The 12,643-nt window shown below is 36.8% G+C and overlaps 1 protein-coding gene across 1 annotated transcript; it reads right to left on the reverse strand.

The window, feature by feature from the left end:
- Positions 1-4,838: 4,838 nt before the first annotated feature.
- Positions 4,839-9,689, reverse strand: LOC131129829 (hydroxylysine kinase-like). The gene is made up of 5 exons (XM_058073719.1): positions 9,635-9,689; positions 8,007-8,314; positions 7,474-7,616; positions 6,576-6,756; positions 4,839-5,275 (listed from the first exon to the last, which is right to left on the reverse strand). The coding sequence occupies exons 1-5, from the start codon at positions 9,640-9,642 to the stop codon at positions 4,839-4,841; spliced, it is 1,077 nt and encodes a 358-aa protein (XP_057929702.1). The 5' UTR covers positions 9,643-9,689.
- Positions 9,690-12,643: the final 2,954 nt, after the last annotated feature.

Below are 12,643 nucleotides of genomic sequence, written 5' to 3' on the forward strand. Positions count from 1 at the left end.
TCTTTGAAACGCAGACGGCCGTGAAAAGGATAAGTCTGAGTTCAGGTTGGTTTCCATGGGTGGACTAAATTAAAATAGAGCATTTTGGAAATCCAAGGATATACTGCTGGTATAGGTGCACATTCTGGAAGATCCGAGTAAATAAAAAAATATTTTTTAAACTAATTTCCCTGCATAACATGGTAATACCATGAGGGGGAAAACACGTTGATTATTCAAATTTGAGTACCCGGATTTCAAACAATATTTGATGTGTTTGAAGACACAGGATGATTGAAGCAGCTAGAGAAAATGACAAGGCCTGCTTCATTCACTTCAGTTTGACTCCTTTCATCTGCATGCAGTCAAATTTCATATAGTGTACGCTACTGCTCAAAAGTTTGGGATCACTTGCAAATTTCTTTGTTTTCCAAAGAAAAACACATTTCCATGCATTTCACAAACATTCATCATTTTATAAGGCTAATAGATGATTAGAAAAGCCATCTAAAAAGCATAACTAAAACTAAAATCTCTTACCATGCTGTTAACTACTCCCTTCAGAGAGCAGCACAAACTGGGTCTAACAAGGACAGAAAAACGATGCACAAAGAAACAAACAAGAATTATTCCATATGATCGGTGTTGGAATCGGTCAATTTCCCTCATGGATGATTGGTATCAAAATCGGCAACATAAATCCATTGTATTTACAAAGTCATAAACAGATTTTCCGTGCTCCAACTACAAAAATATTCCATTTACTGACTTGGAATCCTATATCGTGGAAATTAATTTATCGCTGACAGGTCTGTAACCAATTAATTAAACCAGGGGTGACTGGAATCATGAAAGACAAAAAAATCTTTAACAATAGCACAAACTGGGTCTAACAAGGACAGAAAAACGATGCAGACAAATATCTGAGAGTGTGTAGTTTAAGACAAAGACGCCTCACAGGTCGTCACCTGGCAGCTGCACTAAATAGTAGCCGTCAAACACCAGTGTCAGTATCAACAGTGAAGCGGCGACTTCACGATGCTGGACTTCATAGCAGGACTGCCAAGAAAAAGCCCCAAAAATTTCCAAGTGATCCCAAACTTTTGAGCGGTACTGTATAAAAATATAGCCTTAAAAAAATGACCACTAGGTAAACTAGGAGACCTGGGTTCAATTCCACCCTTGGTCATTTCTGTGTCTCTACATGAAACCAATTGGTTGTTCATTATCTAGTGAAATGTTTTCTATTTTGAATGTATTATTGCTCTTTAACCAAGTAAAATTGTGGTTTTTTTCCAGATTTCTCAATTAATTGACAAAATGTTTGGTAGAATATTCAATTACTATAACATTCAATAGCTGCAGCCCTACAAGAAGATTAGTAGTGCCTTGGTTAAGATCACCAATTTGTTCCAGAATGTCCAACTCAAACCAAGACGGACTCTAACCAAAGCAAATTTTCCAGTGTAAACAAACCGGACAGTATTTTGGGGTGAATGGAAGCGAATGGAAGCGAAGGGGCAGCACGGCAGTTGAGTGGTTAGCGCGCACACCTCACAGCTAGGAGACCTGGGTATAATTCCACCCTTGGCCATTTCTGTGTCTCTACGTGAAACCAATTGGTTGTTCATTATTTAGTGAAATGTTTTCTTTTTTGAATTTTGAATTTATTATCGCTCTTTAACCAAGCAAAATTGTGTTTTTTTCATATTTCTCAATTAATTGACAAGATTTTCAGTAGAATATTCAATTACTATAACATTCAATAGATGTAGCCCTACAAGATTAGTAGTGCCTTGGTTATAATCATCAATTTGTTGCAGAATGTCCAACTCAAACCAAGACGGACTCTAACCAAAGCAAATTGTCCAGTATAAACAAATGAGACAGTATTTTGGGACGAATGTAAACAAAGGAGCTGCACGGCGTGCGAGTGGTGAGCATGCAGGCCTCGCAGCTAGGAGTTCAATTCCACTCTCTGTGTGGAGTTTGCATGTTCTTCCCGTGCATGTGTGGGTTTTCTCCGGGCACTCCGGTTTCCTCCCCCATTGTGTTTTTTTCCAGATTTTTCCAGATTCAATTAATTGACAAAATTTTCAATAGAATACTCAATTACTATAACATTCAATAGCTGCAGCCCTACAAGATTAGTAGTGCCTTGGTTAAGATCATCAATTTGTTCCAGAATGTCCAACTCAAACCAAGACAGACTCTAACCAAAGCCAATTTTCCAGTGTAAACAAACCGGACAGTATTTTGGGGCGAATGTAAACAAAGGCAAAAATGTTTAATGATAACTAAAACACATTAACCGGAAATGACTTTAACCGAGGTACCACTGTATGTTGAAATATGTATAAAATTGACAACAGCAAAAGTGGACAAATATATATAACATGTTAGTATGTGTACATGGCTTGGTTTAGAAAATGTCAAATATCAACATGGCCACTGTATCTTTTGATTTTACTCCGTTTGCACTCCTGATGTAAACAAAAGGATACCTTTTGTGCAGACGGATATTGGTGAAGGATGTGAAGGATGTGAAGGATGTGAAGGATGAAGGTCCAGGAGTCATTTCCTTCAACAGAAAGAGGCGGCATCATAAAATGTGCCTCCGATACCATCTCTGCTAGCCCCCTCGTCCTAATAAACCTCATGCAGGCCTCATAAATCAAGCGAACGTCTCCCTAACAGATACACGATGATTAAAACAATGTATGATTAAAAAATCCTGTTCAATTCATCTTGAGTGCACTCAATTAAACAGAACTACCTTGTCCAAGACAGACAGGATGTGCTGCGGTTCACGCTTGGCTGTTGGTGCCATGTTCAGGATGCAAGGTCAAAGGGTAACCAGCGACAATCGTTCTGATAACATAACTCCACCTACCTCAACGTGGATGTGTGGAAAGACAAAAGTAAAACAGAATTCAACATTTAACCCCAAAAAGACAGGAATTTGCATCGTCCTGCAGAGGGTGTCCATGTAGAAGACCACCTAGAACTTCAGGCACCAAGCAGTACTTAGGGTACACCACATAAGGGCAGTATTACTCCACTTTAAAGTGAACCGACACACCAGCCACCCAATGGATGACATTATTAGTCCTCAGCCAGCCTACCTAAGGAGGCTTCAACTGACTTTTCTTCTTTTTATTATTAAGGGTGACAAAAACTATGAAGACACAAACACCAAATATTTACAAAGTTTAAACCCCATGAATAAATTGGTAATACATAAATAATGGTAATATGAATTCAAACATTGTGTATGTGTCAAATAGAAAGAAAAGAAAACAACTGGACAACAAACAATTGGATAAATTCTAATTGGAAAAAAGATTATTATACAAGAATAAAGTCAAAATATTAAGAAAAAAATATTCGAAATAAAGTTTACATTTTTAATTTAATAACAATAATAATTTAATAATAATAATAATAAATTATTATTATTGTTGTTGTTATTATTTGATTATAATTATAATTGTTAAATTAAATTAAAATGTTAAATTAATATTATTATTAAAATTTTAATTTAATAACAATAACAATTTAATAATTATTATTATTGTTATTATTATTATTAATAAATGTAAAATAATAAATTATTTTCATTACATAAAATTTCAATTTAATAATAATAATTATTATTATTATTACTATTATTATTAGAATCATAATTATGATTATTAATTATATAAAATGATTATATAATAATTATGAAATTACTAATAATTTCATAATTTAGTAAAAATCTTAATTTTTTGAAAATAATCAATTGTAATGAAGACTTTTTGTAAGTTTAAAGAAAAGAGATGTTTTTTAATTTAAAAAAATAATATTAAAAATAATAAAATAATACTGTTTGAATATACTTGACACAGCTGTTAGCAATTAGCACCTTTTAATAAAAATAATAATTATTATTAATAATAATAATATATCACAGGAATAAAGTTAATAATAACGATTATTATTATTATATAAAATTATTATATAATAATTATTATGAAATTACTAATGATTTCATAATTTAGTAAAGGTCTTTATAAAATAATCAATTGTAATGAAGACATTTTTTTAAGTTTAAAGAAAAGAGATGTTTTTTTCATTAATAATATTGTTGTGATTTGTGTGCTGTTTGAATCTACAAGGACACACCTAGCACCTATTAGCACCTAGCCCAGCTCTTAAGCTGTCCTCGTTGCCAGATTGTTCCCCGCTCCTATGAATGCATTCATAATTACAAGCGGAGATTTACACAAAAAAATGGAAATAGTTGGAAAACATTTAAAGGCATACATTTAAAAAAAAAACTGTAATTTGAAGAGAATAAAATGTAAATATTAAGAGGGAAAAAATTAATTCTTTAAAGAAAAACAGTTGCACATTTACGATAAAGTCATAATATGAGGAAAAATTTATTTTTAAAAAATCAGATTTAAGAATAGTTTTTTTTGTAAAAATTTTGTGAAATTAAGAACAAAAAGAAAAAATGGAACTGAAATTGATTTTAATAGGTAACTGAGATGCATTTTTTTAACTATCCACAACCGCAACGCTTTTATGTTTCAGTATGGTTTTGCATTTAATACCCAATAATTCATATTTTGATTGAAATGTGAATATATATACCAAACTGGAAAAAAAGTATATGTAGCCATGTTTTACTATTTTAGACTGAATATTAAGCAGACAAGTTTACAAGTTATTTTTGAACCAATCATTTAGTGTCGGAATTCATTTACACACCCATTAATTATCAAAAAAGAATCAAACACAAATGATTACCAACAAATATTTAATATGTAATAACCGAAATGAATAAACTAAACGAGTTTAAGCATTCTACTTCATTGACTGAAGCGAGCAGCAGTTTGGAACCACACCTTTTCCACTTGCTGCTTTCCCATTTTGCAAAGTTTACAGAAAATCAGACTGTCGTTTTTGGTTGCATGCATGAGATATTCTTCATTTTCAGGAAGAAAAGCCAAAGTGTGCCTGCAGAGCACCAACGTCTGGCAGAAGCGTGACAGGACCAACCAAAAGAGACAATCTTTCTCCGCCTCGCTGAGTGGAAAGATGCTCTCCCAGCCTGCTAGGATAGCTCCACCCACCTCAATGTGGTTGGGATATGCAAGCATCACGTGCGTGATGTTGATGGCCAGCTCATGTACGTAATAACCAAGGTTCATATCCCCAAAGTCAATGATACCAGAAATGCTGTAGCCATTGTGCCCGTTAGCTTGCACAAGCACATTGAGATGGTTTAAGTCCCCGTGAACGAGGCCTGCAGAGGGACAAAAGTACAACACAATGTAACAACCTTCCCCAGCATGAACCACTCAGCAAAATAAACAAGGGTTTACTGTATATCATTTGGACGTGACTATTGTCTGGAGGGCTCTAATAATGTAAAAAAAAGCATAAATAAAGAATCCTACTTTTTTTTTTACATTATTAGAGCCCTCCAGACAATAGTCACGTCCAGACATGGAATAACACCCCTATAATCATGTCAAAATGATATACAGTAAACCCTTGTTTATATTGGTTCTGGACTCAAAGTAGGATTCTTAATTTATGCTCTTTTTTACATTATTAGAGCCCTCCAGACATGGGATAACACCCCTATAGTCACGTCAAAATTATATACAATAAACACTTGTTTATATTGGTTCCATACTCAAAGTAGGATTCTTTATTTATGCTTGTTTACATTATTAAAGCCCTCCAGACATGGAATAACACCCCTATAGTCACGTCAAAATGATATACAGTAAACCCTTGTTTATATTGGTTCCGGACTCAAAGTAGGATTCTTTATTTATGCTTTTTTTACATTATCAGAGCCCTCCAGACATGGAATAACACCCCTATAGTCATGTCAAAATGATATACAGTAAACGCGTGTTTATATTGGTTCCAGACTTAACTGCGATTTCCACAAAATAGGATTCTTTATTTATGTTTTTTTTTTTTACATTATTAGAGCCCTCCAGACATGGAATAACACCCCTATAGTCACGTCAAAATGATATACAGTAAACTTGTGTTTATATTGGTTCCGGACTCAACTGTGATTTCCACAAATTAGGATTCTTTATTTATGTTTTTTTTTTTACATTGTTAGAGCCCACCAGACATGAAATAACACCCCTATAGTCACGTCAATATGATATACAGTGAACCCTTGTTTATATTGGTTCCGGACTCAACTGCGATTTCCACAAAGTAGGATTCTTTATTTATGTTTGTTTTTTGTTTGTTTTTTTACATTATTAGAGCCCACCAGACATGGAATAACACCCCTATAGTCACATTTAAACTTGTGATTCTTTATTTGTAATTTAGTATTCCATATGTAAATGGGACGTTTTAGTAGTTAGAGCATAGAAAACTTTTTTTATTGTTATTTAAATTATTACAGCCCTTTAGGCAAAAAAGTTTTTACCAGTCGTATGCCGTATTATTCATCAATTCATATACGAATAATATTCATAATAATAATAGAAATAATCATATATTTTTTTAAACTGTGATAGAGTGAACTTACAATGAACTGATGGCAATATCAACACCATACTTACATTTGCGGAAGCTGGAGTATCTGGGTGCCACATAGGTCTTGTACTGCTGGAGGACAGACCTCACATCCTCCTGCAGGGGGTGTCCATCAAGGACGCTCATGTATTCTTCCAGAAGAAGAACTTTTGACAAACTCCACATAAACTCCTCCCTCTGCAATGCTGACAGTTGGGGATGTTTCATCTTGGACAAAAACAAAACACACTTCAGTATGGGATGGATGGATGGATGGATGGATGGATGATGGATGGATGGATGGATGGATGGATGGATGCATGGATGCATGGATGCATGGATGCATGGATGGATGGATGGTAGTAACCGGACAAAAAAGTTGTTGAATTGGATGGATGGATGGATGGATGGTAGTAACCGGACAAAAAAGTTGTTGAATTGGATGGATGGATGGATGGATGGATGGATGGATGGATGGACGGACGGATGGTAGTAACCAGACAAAAATGTTGTTGAATTGGATGGATGGATGGATGGATGGATGGTAGTAACTGGACAAAAATGTTGTGGAATTGGATGGATGGATGGATGGATGAATGGAACGAAGGAAATAACCAGACAGAAAAAGTTGTTGAATTGGATAGATGGATGGAAGGATGAAAGGACGGATGGATGGATGGTTGGATGGTAGTAACCGTACAAAAAAGTTGTTGAATTGGATGGATGGATGGATGGAAGCAACCAGACAAAAAAAAGTTGTTGAATTGGATGGATGGATGGAAGTAACCAGACAGAAAAAGTTGTTGAATTGGATGGATGGATGGAAGTAACCAGACAGAAAAAGTTGTTGAATTGGATGGATGGAAACCAGTAACCAGACAAAAAAGTTGTTGAATTGTGTGACTGTAGAAGAATGTAAAAGCTGACCAATAGAATTCTTTCTACCTTTTCGAGGATGTTGTCCATTCTGGCCGCCATCTGGCCAACGTCATACAGCAGTTCCAGTGAGAGGGGAGCGCTGGCGATGGGGATCCCCGGCAAGTAAGTCAACAGGCGCACCAGGAACTTCTGTAAACCATGGCCACAATCTACCAAAGATAATAAGCCAACAATTTCAATATATTCGCCTTTCCCTGCAACTACTACTAATAATAATGTTAGCATTGTTAGCATAAATATATGAAAACATTAGGGTCCGTGGTCTAGTGGCTAGCATGTTGGCCAAACATTAAGGAGATCTGGAATATCTGGGTTCCGCACTTCCGTTGAGTGCGAATGATTTTTGTGAATACTGTATACGTATGTGCCCTGCGATTGACTGGCGACCAGCCCAGGGTGCACCCCACCTTTCAGGGGCATAGTTCCTGACCTGTTTCATGTTGTGAGTTGGTTCTAAATACGTAAATAGAGATGATTTGACTTGGAGTTTTTAGGTTCGCTCATGATTGACAAAAGCAAAGACGTCTTAAGTATCCTACCAACTCCTTCCAGGAACATGACCTGTCCCGTGGTTGTTTTCAGGGCTTTTGGGGTTGGGAGTCCATTCTCCTGCAGGAAGGTCATGGCACAAGTCTGCACTTCAGCCACGGTGGGGTTCTTACTGTCCTCCGAGTTCATAATCTTCAGCACGTACTGGCCCCCTTCCACGGCCCTAAAATAAATGTTCTGGTCCCCCCAACTGGGTAGATGGTGAATTTCAGAGGGCGTCAGGTTGTAGTGTTTCTTCAAAAGCTCTTCAGCCTGAGACTGGCTGAGTTTGGGCTTGGTGGGCTTCAGTGGGAAGTTGCTGAAAAACAACAAGACACAAGGTCAGTAATCATATTTGATTAGTTTTAGGATTTATTATGGATCATTACGGTCATGCTACTACTTCTTACGTATGTGGTGTGTATCAAGTCAAAAATAAATACAATGGCACCTTGGTTTGCAAATGACCTGTTTAGTGTGTTTTTTTTTGGTTAACCAACATTTTGCCTTGGTTTAAGTACATTTTTCTGGTTAGTGTACAATATGTTGCGTTATTACTACACGCCGTGACTCTAACTGCTACTTCCCTACTCTTTTTGGACATGTGGAACTGTGAACTGATTATGGGATGCACTCAATTGTAATCTGATGCATGTTCAAATGAAATAAAACCTTGCCATCATCCGATCAAAAGTTTAAGACCATCGTTCCAAAAATAACAAAAAACTCTGCAAACCAGAACAAAAACATTCTCAAGAAGAATCAGTAATGAGTAGCTTTACCATTCTTGTTAATCGCTTCAAAAATTTATTTGGACATGCTTGATAGGGGCTGCACGGCAGTTGAGTGGTTAGCGCGCCTCATTGCTCTGAGACCCGAGTTCAATCCCACCCGTGAGTTTTCTCCGGGTACTCCGGTTTCTTCCCATATTCCAAAAACATGCTAGGTTAATTAGCGACTCCAAATTGTCCATAGGTATGAATGTGAGTGTGAATGGTTGTTTGTCTATATGTGCCCTGTGATTGGCTGGCCACCAGTCCAGGGTGTACCCCGCCTCTCGCCCGAAGATTGCTGGGATAGGCTCCAGCATCCCCCGCGACCCTCGTGAGGATTAGCGGTAGAAAATGAATGAATGAATGCTTGATAGGAGTGTTTCCAGGACGCTACTGGGAACATTACTTGACCTATTTAGTGTTGTTTTTTTGGTTAACCAACATTTTGCCTTGGTTTAAGTACATTTTCTGGTTAGTGTACAATATTTTGCGTTATTACTACACGGCGTAACTGCTACTTTTTGTGTGAAAAACAGAGGCTCCAGTTGAGAAGTACTCTTGAATTCAAGAAATAACACGTACCAAAATATAAAGGTTGTGTCCTTGTTTGTGTCTTTGGCAACAATAACATCTTCAGTGAAAGTATATGTTAATTCATCCCCTTCAATCATTATTTATAGGTACTTATATGCATTTAGAATAGCAAAAATGCTCCAAAAAGGCAGTGGTCTGTTGAACAATTTGAATTCTTATCAAATAACCTAAAAGCCCAAAAAATAACCAAAAAGTCAATATCACACCTTCTTATTAATATACAAAGCATCTTATACACAGACAGGTAGTTAGCTAAATTAGATGGTATTTACCTGGACATGTTTTGGCCTTGCAGTCTTCCTCAGAAGTGTCACCCAGTCAGTTCAGGAAGTGTCACTTATCTGTTGTACTACCTAGGCTTGGCCAACCCAGTCAATCAACCACGCCCACTGCCACTCAATGGTCGCCAGTGGAGAAGCCCCAGGTATGTGAGAGCATAAACACTGCCTCATCCCCATTAATGGTCAGCGTGAAAGAAATAACCTTGTCATGTACCAAGACAACACCAGAATCAGACACAAATGACGGATTAAAGAAATCAAGGTCACCATGAGTCGCATCAATCTCTATTTTTAAATATAGCCTGATCAAAATCTTAAGACCAGCTAAAAAAAATTGCCTGATCAAAAGTTTAAGACCACAGGCTAAAAATGCCAAAATCTGCTAAAAAAAAATTATCATTTGCGTTTTTATTTTCATCTTGGTGGAACTGCCTAAGAAGGGTCTGCCGCGGCGGTTGGACACGTAAGACAAGTCATTCTACATTTTTGGAAAGATCCTGAGCATTACGGAACAAAAAGTCAAGTGGTAGACCCACAAAAATTACACTGAGCAAGATGATTCAATTGACTGTCCATCAAGACACAGCGCGGTCCTGGACCCAAATGAAGGACCTTACTGGTGCAGACTGCTGACTAACCAACAGTTGGCATCTGCAAAAAAAAGGGTTTAAAAACAAATTCAAAGACCTGGTCTCCTTCAACGCCACAAAACCGTCCATGGGACATTGAAAGGTGGAAAAAAGTTTGATTCTCTGATGAGGAAAAAAATGTTACCTTGACTGTCCAGATCGCTTCTGACCTTACTGGCATGACAAGGAGATCCCACCTGAGATGTTTTCTACCTGGCACAGTGGAGAGGGGTCCATCATGATCCGTGGTGCTTTTTCATTCAGTGGCACACCAGAACTTCAGGTGGTGCAGGGGTGTCAAACGGTGGTCATTTTCAACAGGACAATGCTGACTTGACCAAGGACTTCTTCGGGGAGAATTTGGGGATTGATGGCAAGGGACGTTTATAAAAATAGCCATCAGTTCCAGACACTTGATGCCCATGGTGAAGCCATCTTTACTACTTGGCGCAATGTTCCCAATCGCGTCCTGGAAACACTCCAATCAAGCATGACCAAATAAATCCTTGATTAACAAGAATGGTAAAGCTACGCATTACTGAGTCCTCATGAGAAAGTTTTTGTTCTGGTTTTTTGTTATTTTTGGAACGATGGTCTTAAACTTTTGATCGGATGATGGTAATGGTTTTATTTCATTTGAACATGCATCAGATTACAATTGAGTGCATCCCATAATCAGTTCACAGTTCCACATGTCCAAAAGGAGTAGGAAGAAGCAAAGCTTATTAAATCCTACCCCTCCATCTGGTACTTTTACAATCAATAACTGTTACATTTGTTCACTTCCTGCTTTCCTAAGATATTTTAAGTTATTTTTATTTTTATTTTTATTTTTATTTTTATTTTTATTTTTATTTTTATTTTTATTTTTATTTTTATTTTTATTTTTATTTTTATTTTTATTTTTATTTTTATTTTTATTTTTATTTTTATTTTTTTATTTTTATTTTTTTTTATTTTTATTTTTAGTCACGTACCGAAGTAGGAGGTGATATGAGCATCCAATACCATAATGGGTACCATAGTAAGTGTCAATATAGTGATATATATAGCACATCATGACTGGTTCAAGACTCTTCATCCTTGTATTTAGCAAACATCAAGTGCAGTACATTTGCAGTACATTTAGCGAGTGAAGATTGCTTTTATAGTTATTAGCCCATATTTCCACACAATAAGTAAGATATGGTAGAACCAGAGAGCAATAAAGAGTGTGGAGTGATTTCTGATTGAGAACAAATTTGAAACAATATTGAAATATTTCTTTCCACCTTATGTTGTATATTTGTAATATGAGGCTTCCAGTTCATATTTCCATCTATTGTGATCCCCAGAAAGAAAAAAAAATTCTTCACCCTTTCAATGTGAAACAGCCTATTTCACTTTAATTACTGTTTTCAGTAAATTCCTTTTTGTACACTGCCCCTTCTTGCCCCTTTTGCATCTTGTAGTTCTTATTGCTATTAACACTGTTGCCAAAGATAAAAAGGATATTGTGCATCTGTAATAATAATGTAGTAATAATGTAATAATGTAATGCTAGTAATCTGTGATGTATGAAAGAAGAAAAACACAACATCAAAGTCCAAGTCCAAAAAGGTGTGACTTACCATCGGTATGATAATAGTATGGTTTGACATGTGTGAGTGACAGATGTTACATGTTAGCTGACACGGGAATGTATAGGAGGCCTATGGGAGGCCGTTTAGGGCAAAACACATCCAAATATGCACACACACACTGAACCGGAATGGAAACGAGAAATCGGAACCGGAATCATTCAAAATCGAAGTATGTCTTCAGTGCTATCAACGTCTTTAGCTCTTGCAATTTTCTTCTTCTATTGCATGTTATTTTCTTATATATGTATACATATATATTCTTATATATGTTATTTTCTTATAGAAAAGTAGTTGTAGGGTCAATGACCTCGTTTAGGCAGCACTACACATCACCTCATACATCGGTCCAGATGTATTTGCACAATTAGAGAGTTTTTCATGATTATTATGATTTAGGGAGAATATTTCATGCATAAAACTTTTGTTTTCAGCGTTGGTACAACCTGAAAATGTCAGGTATTGTAGAGACGACTAGCAGTACCTTGGTCAAAAACTCCCATCATGTGCTGTGACTGCAATAAGGAGTTAAAAACATTTTTGGGGATTTAGTTACCAATTAAAACTGCAAGCAGTGATGAGCGGGCTCGAGCACCCCGACGCGGTCGGGGGTACGCGTGGGTCGGGGGTACGCGTGGGTCGGGGGTACGCGTGGGTCGGGGGTACGCGTGGGTCGGGGGCGCGCGCGTGTCCGGACGGGCGCGCGGACGCGCCGTACGAAAAACCGCGGCGATGGGATAAGCGGTAAGGGA

The sequence above is a fragment of the Doryrhamphus excisus genome, chromosome 5, assembly GCF_030265055.1.
Source record: "Doryrhamphus excisus isolate RoL2022-K1 chromosome 5, RoL_Dexc_1.0, whole genome shotgun sequence".
NCBI classification, from domain to species: domain Eukaryota; kingdom Metazoa; phylum Chordata; class Actinopteri; order Syngnathiformes; family Syngnathidae; genus Doryrhamphus; species Doryrhamphus excisus.